Source organism: Dipodomys merriami, unplaced genomic scaffold (assembly GCF_024711535.1).
Source record: "Dipodomys merriami isolate MVZ:Mamm:240054 unplaced genomic scaffold, mDipMer1.0.p SCAF_31, whole genome shotgun sequence".
Classification (NCBI taxonomy): Eukaryota; Metazoa; Chordata; class Mammalia; order Rodentia; family Heteromyidae; genus Dipodomys; species Dipodomys merriami.
In genome coordinates, this window is record NW_027204604.1 from 13284836 (window position 1) to 13301357 (window position 16522).

Sequence of the window (16522 nt, forward strand, 5' to 3'; positions counted from 1 at the left end):
AGCAGGGGGGGTGGAGGAGGGAGGGGAGTACTCACAGATAGTGAGTTCAGAGTATGGAAAGCTGGGGGCACTGGGCAGGCGAGTGGGGGAAGGCTGTGCCCACTTCCTTCTCCCCACCCCTGTGGTTATCCTCGCTTCCTGTTCTTGACCATATCCAACAGCTGCCCAGGGGAGTGGCCCTCTTCCCACTCCCCTCCTTGTCCCTTTATCCAGGGCCTTCGCTCTCTCTGCCGTGGTAAAGCCTGACCCAGTGGGGGAAACCAAGGCAGAACCTAGCGTCCAATCATGGCCCACAAGTATACCAGGGATTCCCAGGAGCATCCTGGCATGAGAGCCAGCCACTTCCCTGCTCGAGGACCCCCACCCACCCGCTCCCCAGGGGAACATAGACTGCAGAGAACAGGGCTGAGAGGCCTCTGACCTTTTAGGGTCAGCTTGGGTCACCACCTCCACCCTCCTCCCCCATGGGCCGGAAGAAGGCCAGCCTCCTCCCCACACCTCCCCCCCACCCCAGGGTGCCCAACTCCTGTGCCTCCGGCACATCTTTTTATTCTTGCTGTCACCATCTGACAGTTGAATCGGAGAAGTGGGAGGAAGACGGAGGGTGCAGAGCGCGCGCGCGCCTTGCGGCCGGGAAGGGTGTTTGAAATGTTACAGGGTGCATGGAGGTGTGCAGCCAGCATGAGCTGCGACCCAGCTGAGCTGTGGGCCAGCAAGGGGCCTGCCAAAGTCAAACAGGAATGGGGGAGGCCATGGAGTCTTAGATCTGGGGGGCCATTTGCTAGGCTCCGAGCATCCACACGGCCCAGCAGTGAAGAGGACACAGGAGTCCCTTGGGGTGAGGGCCGGAGCCTTGTCAACTACCTGTAAGTCCTCTGAGGAGACGCAGGGCTCTAGGAGGAAGCTCAGGGGGGATGGGGAACCCCAGAAGGTCCTCAGACCCTCCTCTAGGTCAGTTCTGCTTCTTCTCTTCTCGGGTGGCTGGCCCAGGCCCAGGCCCAAACAGCTGAGAGCTGGAGGGGGGCTCAGGCTCTGCAGGGGCCCATTCCTGCTTAGCCCCTGGCCTTTCCATACGGGGAACAAAGATTCCTACTTTCCTTCGCCTGCCCCATGTCTGTGGCCCATCTGTGCTGTGCCTGTCCTTGACCTTGAATTTCCAAGGCTCAAAGCAGCAAGAGCTTCCAGGCAGAGAGCTCTGGGACACAGCAGAGCAGGGGGAAGAAGTCTCTGGCTGAGGTCAGGGTAAGTAGGAGCCACCTGAGGGGCTCAGCGTGGAACTGGGGGTCAGCTGAGCTCGGTCTGGCCAGTAAGCACAGCGGGACGAGGTGCCCACCCCCCAGCAGAAACATGGCAGGAGAGAAGAATTATCTGGGAGCTGGGGTGGGGGGGGCTGAAATGATCAGAGAAGGACCTTGCCCCTTCCTGGGCTTTGGCAGCTGGCAAGGGTACCAAGGCATCACCAGCCTGCCCCTAGGGGGCACAAAAGGAGGCAGCCACCCCCTGGTGGCAGCAGGCGCAGGAGGGCAGCGAGACAGGGTGGTGTGCGTGGGTGGAAGCCAGGAGGGGCGGAGGGAGGAAGCTGGCTTCCTGAAGCCTTCTCACCCTCCAAGACAGACGGACAGACAGACAGCTGGCAAGAGACAGCCTGGGGGGGGGCACAGCTGCTCCAGTAAGTACCTGCAGTGGGCACAGGAGTTCGGTGGCTCTGGGGGTGGGGGGGGGGGAGGAGAGTGGGCTCGGGGAGACGGGAGGGTGGCGCTAAGGACGGGTGTTGAGAGGGTGAGAACGGGGGGGGGGCACTGTGCGTGTCTGGCTGGGGCATGGGGACTGGCCCACCTGGCATCCCAGGGGCTAGAGGGCAGAGAAGGCACATGGAAGGCAAGGAGAGTGGAGGTGAGAGAGCCCTTCCTGTGCAGAGCCCCTCCTCGCCCGCACACCTGCGCGGGCCACGCTGCCCAGCCCCCCCCTCCGTCCTCGTGGGCTTGGTGACTCCGGCCCTGGGAGATGAGGCCTGCCCCCCGGGGACATGGCCCCCTCCGGCCCTCCCAGCTGTGGCCACACCATGCACTGCCGCTCAAGGGTTTGGTGAGGCCATTTCCTGTGACGGTTACAGAGGCGGGAGACGGGGGATGGGCAGCGGGAGGAAAGAAACACCCCCAGTCCACCTCTCTGGACAGAGACCCCCCCCAAATCAGAGGTGATCTTGGAATGAATCGCCCCCCTCATTTGGAGACCTGCAGTGTAGAATATGCTGGGGGTGGGGGAGACCCCCCCATGGGCTCAATACCCCCAAGGCCTCAGTTTCTCATTGGGGAGAAGGCCCACTGGTCCACTTAGAGGTGATTCTGGGAGCGCCCTGCTTTGTCTGCCCGTTCCTCCTCCCTTATCTTCTCTCTCCTGGACCCCAGCTTAGACTCCTGAGTTCTTGGTTCCCCGCACTGTCTCTCTTCCTCCTGGACTCATTTCAGTCTTCCTGTGCAAGTCACTCTTCCATGTCTTGCCCCAGCTCTAACCCCAGACTGTCCTCCACCCTGGGTCTCAGCAAAGAGGTCTGGCCCTTTTCAGGGTGAGAATGAGGCCACTTCCTGGGGAACAAGGGACACCCCAGTAAAAACCTGAGCTTGGGAACCTCCTTCTGACCAACCATGCAGGCCAGAAGCCAGCAGCTTTCTGGAGCTTTGTCTTTCAGGGGGAACCTCATGGCTGAGTGAGTGTCCGCTGGGCCCAGTACCCTACCCCAGCATGGTCCAGGCCTGTGGGGGGCCGCTCCAGAGCACAACCACCCACCTTGACTTTGGGGGCAGCCATGACCCAGCCTCCACCTCCCAAAGCACCAGCCAAGAAGCATGTGCGGCTGCAGGAGAGGTGAGATCCTCCAGCTCCACCCCTCCTTCCATTCACCCCTGCAGCTTGGGCAGGTGAGCCCAGTCTGAAAAGGAAATCCATCCATTTGCATGTCATTTGCATGTCCAGGAGCACTCTGTTTTGTGTCCACTCTAAGTCTCCCAGTAAGGAGTGAGCCCAGGGGCCTTCTTGGTGCTGATTGTGGGTCTGAGCCTCAGCCCTCACTCGGGTCTGGGAAGATGTGGGCAGCTGGAAGGACAGCAGGATACCAGGCTGTCCTGTCCTAGCACACAGGGGTGCTCTGGGTTCTAGACAGCCAGGGCACGGCTCGTGGGAGAAAAGAAACGCAATACAATTGGGCTCAGGGGGCTGTGTCTGCAGGCGGGGCTCCAGTGTGGCTCTGGTGTTGGATGTGCGGTCTCTGGGTACCGTAGAGCCCATCTGCTCAGTGAACACGCCCCGAGAGGTCACCCTGCACTTCCTGCGCACAGCTGGACACCCCCTCACCAGCTGGGCCCTGCAGCATCAGCCTCCCAGCCCCAAACAGCTGGAGGAGGAATTCTTGGTAAGAACTTGGGGTCTCGTCTGGACCACTCTGCCCTTCTGCGTCAGAGACAGCGGCCCTGTTCCAGCACAGACACCATGGGCAAAGACGGGGTGAGGGGGGGGCTCCTCCATCAGTCCCGGGGCTGCACAGGGCAGGCCTTCCTCTCCCGCTGTCTCCCGACCCAGGCCTAGGAGAAACGTGTACAAGGGGATTAAGGGAAGCTGGGGGAGGCTGCCAGCTGCTCACTCATGTCTCCCCCTGCCAGAAGATCCCCTCAAACTTCGTGAGCTCCGAAGACCTGGACATCCCTGGCCATGCCTCCAAGGACCGATACAAGACCATCTTGCCAAGTAAGGGCTGCAGGAGGGAACCGAGGAGCTGGGTACTGTGTCTAGAGAAGGGCGCTTCAGAAGGCAACATGCACAGATTCCAGCCAGGAGAGACCACAGCGCTTGGGCCACTGTCTTTCAGCAGAAAAATACTAGTGCCGCACCCTGGTTGGTTGTGACTACTATCAGAGCGGTGGCGATGAGATATTCAGAGATGCTTACTGTGGGCTACACGCTGCTCTGTATCCCAGTGTCCTGAGGAAGTGGGTGCTATGGTATTATTATTATTCTCCTACAAGTGAGAAAATAGAAGCACAGAAAAGTTGTGTCACTTACCCAAGGTCACACAGCTTGTGGCACAAACAGTTCCTCATCCTCCTCCCATGTGGGAAGCACCCAGCCAAGGCCTGCAGAGGAAGAGGCTCGTCAGATGGCTCCCGAGGGCTCAGAGAAAGCCACAGAGAGCCGGGCCTTGACAAGTGAGCAGTGATGGATGGGTTGGATCAGATGCTGGGCTGCGCCGGGCGGGGGACCCGGTGACAGGACTAGCACCTCCTACTGTTCAGAGGCAAGCGTGAGGTCCCCAGAGCCTCTCTGCCTGCCCATATCCCCACAGACCAGCCTTTCCCACTAGCCTGTACTCCCAGCCCAGAGCAGAGCACAGAGGGCCTGCCTCACCCAGCTCCCTGCCTCCGCCTGCCCTGGTGAACACAGGCATTATGGGTTTGATGAACCCTTGGCCTTGGCCTGATTCTATTATTTACTTACTTACTTTTTTCTTTCTTTCTTTTTTTTTTTGGTTAGCCATGGGGCTTGAACTCTGGGCCTGGGCGCTGTCCCTGAGCTCTTCAGCTCAAGGCGAGCACTCTACCACTTGAGCCACAGCACCACTTCCGGTTTTCTGGCGGTTCTTTGGAGATAAGAGTCTCATGGCTTTCCTGCCCAGGGTTAGCTCTGAACCACTATCCTCAGATCTCAGCCTCCTGAGTAGCTAGGATGACAGGCATAAGCCACTAGTACGCGGCTTACTTATTTATTTTTAATTGTTATTATAAAGGAGAGGTACAGAGGGGTTACAGTTACATAAGTCAGGTAAAGAGTACATTTCTTTTTGGAAAATGTCACTCCTTCCCTCTTATTCATTTTTAAGTACAATTTCATTGTTATTATTAAGGTGTTGTACAGAGGGGTTATCATTTCACAATTTAGGAAATATGTATATTTCTCCCAGTTTTCCCCTCCTGTCCCTGCTCACAAGTTGCACAGTTCATTTTCCACAGCAAGACTCACCTCTTAAGCCAGGCACTGGTGGCTCACTTGTAATCCTAGCTACTCAAGAGGGTGAGATCTGAGGATCTTGGTTCAAAGTCAGCCTGGGCAGGAAAGTCCATGAGACCAGCAGTGGCACTGTGGCTCAAAGTGGTAGAGTGCTGGCCTTGAGCTGAAGAGCTAAGGGACAGTGCCCAGGCCCTGAGTTCAAGCCCCACAGCTGACCAAAGAAAAAGACTCTTCTAGCCTCACAAGCCAGCTCCTTCTCCTTTTTTAGGGTTTGATTTTGGGAAACCCCTGCCTCTCACAGCAGGGGGGGCGGGGAGCTGCGTGAACTCGAGTGCCACTCCATCACTGTGTCCACCTCCAGAGATAAGCTCTTCCCAGCAGGCAGTGGTAGCTCACTTACCTGTAATCCTAGCTACTCAGGAAGAAGCCAGTCTGGACAGGAAAGTCTGTAAGACTCTTATCTCTCTCCAAATAACAAGAAAAAAAAAGTTGTAAGTAGAGCTGTGGCTCAAATGGTAAAGCACCAACTTTGAGCAAAAATCACTAAGGGATGGTACCCAGGCCCTAAGTTCAAGCCTCAGCACTGGGGAAGAGGGGAAGGGAGGGGAGGGGAGGGGAAAAAGAAGAGAGGAGAGAGGGAGAAAGACAGAGAGAGAGAGAGAGAAGGGAGAGAGAGAAGGAGGGGGAGGAGGGAGGCAATAAAAAGAGGGAAAGAAGGAAGGAAGGAAGGAAGGAAGGACTTCAAAGCTGGGCACCAGTGGCTTCTGCCTGTAATCCTATAATCCTAGCTACTCAAGGGACTGAGATCTGAGGATTATTATTCATAGCCAGCCCAGACAAATTCAAGAGACTCTTACCTCTAACTAACCAGCAAAAAGACAGAAATGGAGGTGTGGCTCAGGTGGTAGAGGACCAGCTTTGGGCAGCATAAGCCAAGTAAGAGCACATATAAGGCCCTGAGTTCAAGCCCCAGTGCCAGCACAAAAAAGAAAACAAGAAAGAAAAATGAGCAGGGCACTGATGGCTCACACCTGTAATCCTAGCTATTCAGGAGGCTGAGATCTGGACTGCGGTTCAAAGCCAGCCTAGGCAAGAAAGTCTATGAAACTCTTATTTCCAATTAACTATCAAAAAATCTGGAGGTGGAGCTGTGGCTCTAGTGGTAGAATGCTAGTCTTGAACAACAACAACAAAAAAAAAAATCTCAAGGATAGTGCCCAGTCCCTGAGTTCAAGCCCCAGGACCAGCGCGCGCACACACACACGCACACACACACACACACACACACACACACACACACACACACACACACACACACACACACACACACACACACACACACACACACACACACACACAGAGCTATTCCTCTATAACCTTTCTTTCTCCATTCCTATTGGTACAATCATGTTCTGTATTGATCTCAAGAGTACAATGTTACAGTAACTTCCAGTCTGGCCCTGCGGCACCTAGGGCTACACAACATCACCCAGTTCACCTTCCCAAGAGACTACTTTGATGATGTCTCTCCCTTGCTCAAAAACATTCTAGGTCTCCCTATTATCTACATACAAAATACTTCAATGCTTTCTCCATTGAGCCCATTTAAAGTCTGTGTGTGTTGGTCACACTCTGACCTCCACGGATCTTTACTTCCTAGACCCCCAGAGCCGTGTCTGTCTTGGCCGGGCACAGAGCCAGGAGGACGGAGACTATATCAATGCCAACTACATCCGGGTGAGTGGTCTGGCTGCAGCAGTGGGGGAGGGGAGAGGGGGCAGGGGAGAGGGTCCTTTGAAGGTGTCAGATGCTGTCTTCCAGCTTGGCGGGTGGCTCAGGTGTCCTGGTTTTCTCTGCTTTGGCTGCCTGCATCAATAGCCCTGCCAAGCCAGGAGGGATGCTGAGTGGACCCCAAGGGACCAACCTAGAAAAGAGAGCAGACGTTAAACATTCTTGAAAGGAAGAGACTACCACATCTCCTTAGCATGCGACCCATGCCAGCCCTCCAGACTTGGCAAACAATTGGTATGGCTGAACCAAGCTGTTAATCAGTCCTGAGATCTGCATAGGAGAAGCAAGAATAAATGCTCGCTCTCTCTCTCTCTCTCTCTCTCTCTCTCTCTCTCTCTCATATTCCCCTATATACCCTCTCCTTTGTGAAGGTGGTTTGATTAATGTCCAGCTAATAAGACAAATGGACTCTACCCCAACTTCTCCCCTACACTAGCCCTAGGTAGATGGAACAGCAGTGCCCTCTAGTGACCAAGGTAGAAACGACAGCAGTCTGGTGGACAGAGGAGAAAAGCTCCTAGCCAGGGGAAAGAATTGTGGTCTTCTGCTTGCTTGCCTGTGGGATCTAGACAAACATCAGGTTGCATACTACCAAGAAGCTGAAGCTCCTGAAAGGAAAAGAGATGGATAAAGGAGAGAGAGATTTTGCTGCTAAATATTAACTGTAATGCATTAAAAAAATTATTCTGAGGCCAGGTGCTGGAGGCCTGTGATCCTAATTATGCAGGAGGCTGAGATCTGAGAATCATGATTCAAAGCCAGACAAGGCAGGAGAGTCCATGAGACTCATCTCCAAATAACCACCAGAAACACCAGAAGTGGTGCTGTAGCTCAAAGTGATAGAATGCTAGCCGTGAGCAAAAAGCTTTGGGACAGTGCCCAGGCCCTGAGTTTAAGCCACATGACCAAAAAAAAAAAAAAAATCATTTGTAATGAATATTGTTTGGGTATTTTGTACGAAACAGCCAGGAAGGAAGGGAACACCTGATTTGTACTAGACTCTCACCATATTGTATTGAATTTAACCTACACGAACTACTTCCCTGCAGGGCAGATATTATTATGCCCAGTCCCCAAAGTGGAACACTGAGACCATCAGAGATGAGGTAATGTGCTGATCATAGAACAGCAGAACAGGGATCTGAACTCAGATGCTCCTCACTGCAGAGCCCGCGTCCTTCCCACCCTGTGGCTTCCGGGCTAGTGCATGCGGTTGTGCATGTGTGATGCTTGCTAGGTGTGCGTGTTTGCTGACAGCAGCCCCCTCTCACCTGCTCCTGGTCTCTCCCCACGCGTCCCTCCCCAGGGCTATGATGGGCAGGAAAAGGCCTACATCGCCACGCAGGGCCCGATGCCCAACACCGTGGCGGACTTCTGGGAGATGGTGTGGCAGGAAGAAGTGCGGCTCATCGTCATGCTCACTCAGCTCTGCGAGGGCAAAGAGGTAGGTGAGGGAGCCACTGCCCTTGTGACCCCAGAGAGGGCTGGGCCCCTCCCACCCACAGGACACCCCTGCACTGCGGCGGTGGGCGGGCGCTGAGGCCTCCCCAGCCCACACCTGTCAGCAAGGCCCCTGAGGTCGGCGCCAGGGCAGCTCCCCGGGGCCAAAACTATGGAAGGGGGAGAGAGAGCACCAAGCCAGGCGTTCTGTGGGGCAGATCACGGGGGTGGGGGGTTATCAGACCCCTCACTGCTGCCCAGCCCTGCTCTAGCTGATAGACCTTCCCCCTCCTGACTCCCAGCTCCCTCCCTCCTAGAAATGTGTCCACTATTGGCCCACACAAGAGGAAAACTATGGACCCTTTCAGATTCGCATCCAAGACCTGAACGAGCACCCAGAGTACACTGTGCGGCAGCTGGTCATCCAGGTACTACCCCCCTCCTCCCTCCCCCCCTCCCCCCTCCCCACCAGGCCACCTTGAGAACTCAGATAAAAAGAGACATTTGGGTTACTTGTCCTTTGAGATAGGGGCTCACTAAGTTGTTTTGGCCTGGGATGGCCTCAAATCACAATCCTCCCAGTCTCTGCCTCCCCAGTAGCTAGAATTACAGTTGTGGACACCTTAGGAAGCCTCTAGTCAGGAATGCACTGAAGGACTGAAAGGAGGTCAAAAGAAGTGTTTAGTTAACATGTACGAAGGGGCTTCGAAAATGCTTTCTAGCTGGGTGTGATGGCATATGCCTGTAACCCCAACACTCAGCAGATTAAAGCAGGAAAATAGAGTTTGAGAACCACCTGGACAACAAAACAAGAGCCTGTCTCAAAAATAATGAAAGGGAAAAAAAAAAAAAACAGTCAGGCATTGGTGGCCCATGCTTATAATCCTAGCTACTCAGGAGGCTGAGATTTTAGGATGATGGTTCAAAGCCAACCTGGGCAGTAAAGTCCATGACACTCTTATCTCTATCCAATTAACCACAAAAAAAGCTGAAAATGGAGCTGTGACTCAAGTGGTCGAGCCCTAGCCTTGAGCAAAAGAACCTCAGTAACAGTGCCCATGCCCTGAGTTCAAGCTCCACGACCAGCACCAAAAACAAAAACAGAAAGGAGGAGGAGGAAGGGAGGGAGAGAGGAAGAAAGGCGAAACTGCTTTCTGTCAGTGTCACTGACTGCCGGCCTGGCTGGTTGTGTACGGTTTTGTAGATCTCCAAGCCTTTCTCTGTCAATTCACTATTTCCCAAGCACCCTGGAAAACAGAACCCATGAGATGTCACTGTGCTCATTTTAAAGTTCTTGCATGAAGATGTGCTAGTTAGAACCAAGCCTTGAACTTGGGTCTCACCCCTTCCCAGGATCCTGGGAGTTTGGAGTGGGGAGTCCCCTTGGCTATTCTCAGACTCCCCCACAAGGTGACTGCGGCCCTCCCCCCAGCATGGGCGCCAGGGAAGGTGGGCAGCACCCCCACCTGGACCTTGATCTCCTGACTCCATTCCAGCACCAGGAGGAACAGCGGCCAGTGAAGCACATCCTCTTCTCAGCCTGGCCTGACCACCAGACCCCAGAATCAGCGGGGCCCCTGCTGCGCCTGGTGGCAGAGGTGGAGGAAGACCCAGAGTCCGCGGCCAGCGCTGGGCCCATTGTGGTCCACTGCAGGTGCAGACCCTCCCTTGGCCCTGGACCACAGCCTGGGTCCTAAGCTCTCCCCTTCCCTTCCACTGGGTGTCTTGGGGGGGGGGGAGGGACCAGAGGCGCTAAGTCAGACCAGTTCCAGGAATTTCTAGGTCATTCAGCAAGTGTTCCCTTTGTCAATCCTGGGGTTTGAACTCAGGGCCTCACACTTGTTAGGCTAACGCCTTGCCACTGGCTCATGACTGTAATTCTAGCTACAGGAGGATCATGGTTTGACGTCAGCCCTAGACAAAAGCAGGGGACTCTAGCTGAAAAAGAACTACAGAAAAAAGAGTTAGGAGCATGGCTCAAATGGTAGGACACCTGCCTAGTAGCACCAAAAGAGAATGCAGGAAGAAACTGAGGAAAGAAAGGAGGGGAAAGGGAGAAAGAGGAAAGGGAGGTGAAGGAGGGAAGGAGGTAAAGGAAGGAGGGAAGGAGGTAAAGGAAAGAAGGAAAGAGAAAAGCAGGAGGAGTCAGGTTAGAGAGCCTGGGCATGACATGGGGACCCTGAAGGAAGGGGAGTGAAGGCTGCAGGAAGAAGGCCTTGGAGGCTAAGACCTTGAATTCGCAATTTAAAACTTTTGTTTTAGACAGATACTAGTGGCTCACACCTGTAATCCTAGCTACTCAGGAAGCTGAGCATTGAGGATCCCGGGTCAAAGCCAGCCCAGACAGGAAAGTCCATGGGACTCTTATCTTCATTTAAACCACCAGAAAAGCAGAAGTGGCACTGTGGCTCAAAGTGGTAGTGTGCTAAGCAAAAATTGCTTAGGGACAGCGCCCAGGTCCTGAGTAAAGCGCCATGACTGACAAAAATAATAATAATAAAATAAAACTTTTATTTTATTCTATCTGCTGGGGACAAAACCCAGGGGCCCAGACTTACCATTTTAAAAGAATGCTTTGGCTGGGCACCATGGCTCATGCCTGTAAACCTAGCTACTCAGGAGGCTAAGATCTGAGGATCATGGTTCAAAGCCAGTCCAAGTAGAAAAGTCCATGAGACTCTCATCTCCAATTAACTGCCAGAAAACTGGTAGTGGAGCTGTGGCTCCAAGTGGTAGGGTGCTAGTCTTGAGCGAAAGAGCTCAGGGACAGAGCCTAGACCCCAAGTTCAAGCCCCACAAAAAAACACAAAACAAAACAAAACAGAATGCTTGGGTTAAAGTAAAAATGGAGTAAAAATGAGAAGGGGAACAAAGGACAAGGAGACTGCTTGGGAGCAACCTCAGTAAACCAAAACAAGAAGTCCAAAAGTACAAGCAGAGGGTGATACTTGAATACATGGCTTCTGTTATTCACTTAATAAGGCTTGCCAAACAGGGGAGGGTTTCAAATAAAGAAACAGAAGAGGAAGGGGGGGGAGGGAGAGGGAGAGAGGGAAAGAGGGGGAGAGAGGGGGGGGGAGAGAGAGAGGGAGAGGGAGAGGGGAGGGAGAGGGATAGAGAGAGAGAGGGAGAGGGAGAGAGAGAGGGAGAGGAAGACGGAGACAGAGACAGAGACGGACAGGGAGAGGGAGGGAGGGAATAAGACAGAGCAGAGAGAAGAGGCTCATGGGACAGTGTGGAAGTGGAAGCAGAGGGTCCTGGGTACTAGAGGCTGTGCGGGTAGAGGAAGTCAGAATCTATAAGGAGGACTCCAGGGATCTGGAAATTGTTGTAGACTGTTCAGAAAAAGAGAGATCATCAAAATATCTACCAAAGTAAGCATAGGAGTACATGCCTGTAATCCTGGCCATTTAATCGGGAAGCTGAGGTAGGAGGATCTCAAGTTGAAGACCAGCCTGGGTTATATAGTGAAACCCTGTCTCAGAAAACTGAAAGTCTGGGCTGGGATGTAGCTCAGTGGCAAAGCATTTACCTAGCCAAGTGCAACATTCTGGGTTCAATCCCCAGTACCAAAAAAGAAAAGATTAAAAAAAAAATCAGACACAATTGTAAGCCAGGTACTGATGGCTCATGCCTGTAATCTTAGCTCCAGTAGACTGAGACCTGAGGATCACAGTTGGAAGCCAGCCTGGGCAGAAAAGCCAGTGAGACTCATCTCCAATTAACCCCCAGAAAGCTGGAAATGGCACTGTGGCTCCAAGTGGTAAAGCACTAGCCTTGAGTGCAAAAGCTCAGGGACAGCACCCAAGCCCTGAGTTCAAGCCCCATGATTGACAAGCAAAAAGAAAACTGAAGACTGAATGTCCACAGAACCTAGACAGTGACCGGAACTGGGCCTAGAGTAAGACTAGTGAGAGTCAGCTATCCTATGCGCCCAGCAGGACTGGTAGAATCCATGCTACTCCAGCCCAGCACTCTGCACAAGTGAAGCCCCTCAAATCCCCTTTATTTCCCTGGGGCCCGGTGCCCACGTTCCCTGCTCCCCTGCCTCCCCAGTCCCTCGTTTCATGCAACAGCCCAGTCTTCTCTCTGGCTGTATCCAGTGCAGGGATTGGTCGGACGGGCTGCTTCATCGCCATTCGCATTGGCTGCCAACAGCTGAAGGCCCGAGGGGAAGTGGACATTCTGGGCATCGTGTGCCAACTGCGCCTGGACAGGTGGGTCCACTCCACAGGGCCTGCCACTCAGACACCCCATGAAAGGGAGGGACCCTTCGGCCTAACAATCTTTGTACTTTACTGATAACTAATGCCCAGGAGAGAGCATCTGGAGTTTTACCTTGGGACCTGGAATTAAATACACCAGACTTACCCTGAACTTTCCATCTATTTTCCAAATTCCCTCCTCAGAAGACATCTGTAATCCCAATGTTAAAAAGGCTGAGGCAGAAGGATCACAGGTTTGAAGGCAGCTTGGGCTACATAATGAGTATTTCTTTAGCCCTCGTTCCTTTATGAAGAGAGATTTTTTTTTCTTCCCCAGCGAGCTGTTGGAAGGAATGTGTGAACTTATACAAAAGTGGTTTGAAAAATGAGCACAATTATAGAAATGTGCAGGGTTATTATTTTTACTTTTAAGATTATTGACAAGAAGTTGGGTATCGGTGGCTCACACCTCTAATCCTCGCTACTCAGGAGGCTGAGATCTGAGGATCCAAGTTCAACACCAGCTCAGCAGGAAAGTCTTTGAGACTCTTCTCTCCAATTAGCCACCAAAAAGACAGAAATAGAGGCATGGCCCAAGCGGTACAGCACCAGCTTTGAGTGGAAAAAGCTAAGGGACAGTAGCCTGGCCCTGAGTTCAAGATCCAGTATTCCCCTCACCCTCCTCACCAAAAAGGATTATTGAGAAAATAAAAACTTGAGGCTTGAGAACCCTTTTGGCCCAAGCTGAGGAATCAGGCCTAAGGAGAGACCAAGTTACACCTCCCAGTGAGAGACAGCCTAGAGGATGGGGCGGGGTCTCCTGCAGGGAGAACAAAGGGGCAGCAAGGAGGAGTGGAAGGTGAAAAGGAGTGAATGTAAGGAGAGGAGAAGGCCAGCACTTCCTCAGAGGGAGGCTGAGGAAGTCTGCGTGGCCATCAGCAGGTGCCTGACCTTCCCTGACTTACCCAAGGTCACAGCCAGTGCTTCTCCTTGCAGGGGAGGAATGATCCAAACGGCGGAGCAGTACCAGTTCCTGCACCACACCTTGGCCCTGTATGCATCCCAGCTTCCCCAGGACCCCAAGCCCTGACCCTTGCTCCTGCACAGGCCCAGGTGCCACCCTCCCCTCATCTGGGATGGGGGTCTGGAGGAATGGGCTGCGTGCATCACTGCATGGGTGTTTCACTAGCAAGGACTTACAGTCCTGGGAAGCTGCCTCCAAAGGGACAAGGGGCAAGGCCCCCCCCCCCGCCCCCAATCTTTACCTCGACCATTCCTCGGCCTCCTCTGTGGCCCCAGATGGATGGCAGGGGAACTGGAGCATCCTGTGTCCCGGCAGATAGGAGCAGGCCCATGGGCCAGGCTGAGGCGCAGGTCTGTGCACGGACAGTAAGTGCTTGGCTGCGGGAATGGAAGCCAGGTGTTGCCCCTGGGCCCAGAGCTTGGCCGGGTGCAGGCCAGATGCCACAGCTGGGGAAAGTCGGCATGACCTGCACCAGCCTCTCCACATCCTAGCACCGACTGCTCTGCTCCATGCTTCTGGGAGTGCTGGGTGATCCCCAAAAGGGAGCAAGTACCAGAGTGGCTCGGCTTCCATACATACTTCCTAGGAAGATTACAGATACAGCCAGGCCTGGAGGCTGAAATGTCTGGAGGAAGGAAGTGTGAAGGCCATTCGGCGGCCTAGAAGGGCTTTCCTGCCTCCCTAAAGTCCCTGCCTCCACCCCCACCCCAGCCCGGCTGCTCTCCAGGGAGCGCCAGTGTGCCCTGCTTTGCTTCCATGAGCCCAGGAAATAGCATGGGTACCCAAAAAGTGCTCCCAGGGAGAGCAGAAGAGAAAAAGAGCTCCCCCCCCCCATGCCCCCGCATCTGGTTTTCAGAAAGCCTTGTCCCCACCCCCTTGCCCTGCATCTGCACAACACACCTGGACAGCCTGGCTCGGTCCAGAACGGCTGGGTTCTGACGACTCCATGAAGACAATCCAACTGCTCAGACTGAACTGCAGTCCTCACACCGTCTTCGGAGAACCAGCACCCCCTCCTCCATCTCCGTATCAATTCCCAGGGAGCTCCAGATCCATCTCAGGACTGACCTAACACCCCAGAAAGACAGCCAGACCCTGAGCCCCCGACCCCCTGACCCCCACCCACCCTGTCTCAAGGCAGGCTGCCTCTGGGGACACACGTGCCATTCCTGCTAACCCTGAGCCTCAGCAGCTCCCAGTGGAAACTGCAAAAGCAGCTGGCCTCCCTCTTCCTGTCATGGCTCTGAAGAACATGAAGTACAGGCCAGGCACAGGTGGCTCACTCCTGTAACCCTAACTACTCAAGAGGTTGAGATCTGAAGATCCCAATTCAAAGCCAGATGGGGCAGATAAATCCCAGAGACTCTTCTTTATTTCCAATTATCCAGCAAAAAGCCAGAAGTGGAGCTGGGGATCAAATGGCAGAGTACCAGCCTTGAGCAAAGAGGCCAAAGGAGAACACAAGCCCCTGAGTTCAAGCCTAGCTCCAGCCAAAAGCGAGGGGTTGGGGAGAGAAAAGAAGAAAGAACACACAGTGCTGTACCTAATGTTAAAACCCTTTCTGCTTCTGCTTGGCCTTACCAAGGAGCCTCTTGTTCCTGACAGCCTGCAACTCCTGTACCTCCACCTTCCTAGTGCCTGGGACAGGGGCTAGCTGCATAGGTGCCACCTGAGCAAAAGGAAGGGTTGTTAAGTGCCTGAGCCTGCCTTGAGCTCAGACCCAGTCTAGATGGGAGCAAGTGCACAGCCCTAGAGCTCAGAGAGGCCAACTTCTGAGGAAATAACCAAGAGGAAAAAATAAAGACTTCTTGGATGGCTGACTCACTCCTCCTTTCCAGCTTCTTCTTAGGCCTCTGAGCCATTTATATTGGTAGAGAGTAAGAGTCTGGAGAGCCTGAGCAGGCTGCAAATCTTTTTTTTTTTTTTTTTTTTGGAGGGGGGGTCCGGTCGTGGGGCCTGAACTCTGGGCCTGGGCACTGTCCCTCAGCTCTTCAGCTCAAGGCTAGCACTCTACCACTTGAGCCACAGCACCACTTCCGGCTTTTTTCTTTTTGCTTATGTGGTGCTGAGGAATCGAACCCAGGGCCTCATGCATGCAAGGCAAGCGCTCTACCACTGAGCCACCTTCCCAGCCCCCAGGCTGCAAATCTTTACCCCTGGGCTATGTTCCTCTCTTCCGCACTTACTTCCAAGGACAAGAAACCAACGAAGACTGCAGTTAGTTTAGAAAGTGAGACCCAGAGGTACTATCTTAGCCTTGCCTTAACCTGGAAAGGTTGCTATAACAAAATATCACATGCTAGGTGGCTTATAAACAACAGAAGTTGGCTTCCCATAGTTCCAATGGCAGAGAAGTCCCTGGTCACCATGGCAGCAGACTCCCCCATCTGGACTGGGCCCACTCTCTGGTTTGTGGGTGGAGTCTTCTCTCTGGGTCCTGGTATAGTGGGAAGGGCAGGGCTCTGTGTTCTCTCCCCCCCCCCCCCCCCCACACACACACTTCCAACTCCAAAAGGGCACTAATCTTATTCAAAGCGGCCTCACCTGCTACCCAAGGCTCTACCTCTTGGGGATTAGCATTTCCTTCGATGAAAACAAATCCAAGGCCATAGCAGTACCCTAGGAGCTAGAGAAGGCTTTATAAAGGGTGAAGACTAAACAGATGGTCCTTAATAAAGCAGGACATTAAGCCGGTCCAGGAATTGGTGATCCTTCCACTTTGGCAACTATTTGGTTCTGCCATTGATGGGTAGTGTTGCTGATGATATTAAGACAATAGACTCGGTGTGAAAAGCAAATCTGAAGACACAACCAACTACACTGAAGCCAGGACACGGGCGTTGGGGGAGGACATCTTGCAGGCCCCACACCACACACTATTGTTAGTTCTGCTCCCAGAGAACCCCCCCCCCCCAGCAAAACAACATTTTGTTTTCCTTTGCCACAGGATTTTTATCTTTCACTGCGGGGGCCACACTACCAAACATCAACCTCAAGTTCAAACGTCCATTCGGGCCCACAAAGGCTTCCTGAACCAGCGGCCCGGGTCGATTGTAATAGCGAA

At 53.6% G+C, this 16522-nt stretch overlaps 1 protein-coding gene and 1 long non-coding RNA gene across 2 annotated transcripts; one reads left to right on the plus strand and one right to left on the minus strand.

The window, feature by feature from the left end:
- The first annotated feature begins 1592 nt into the window (after nucleotides 1–1592).
- On the plus strand, nucleotides 1593–13709 carry Ptpn7 (protein tyrosine phosphatase non-receptor type 7). Its single transcript, XM_070041844.1, is given in 11 exon segments — nucleotides 1593–1669; nucleotides 2690–2757; nucleotides 2759–2865; nucleotides 3226–3409; nucleotides 3657–3741; nucleotides 6659–6735; nucleotides 8096–8233; nucleotides 8547–8657; nucleotides 9726–9883; nucleotides 12333–12446; nucleotides 13431–13709. Coding segments are annotated over 10 exon segments (1083 nt in total). The 5' UTR covers nucleotides 1593–1669; nucleotides 2690–2742; the 3' UTR covers nucleotides 13525–13709.
- LOC138841193 (uncharacterized) lies at nucleotides 12606–15098 on the minus strand. Its single transcript, XR_011376342.1, has 4 exons — nucleotides 15040–15098; nucleotides 14359–14526; nucleotides 13700–13835; nucleotides 12606–12775 (listed from the first exon to the last, which is right to left on the minus strand). It is a non-coding gene; the product is annotated as an uncharacterized lncRNA (long non-coding RNA).
- Between the last annotated feature and the right edge of the window lie 1424 nt (nucleotides 15099–16522).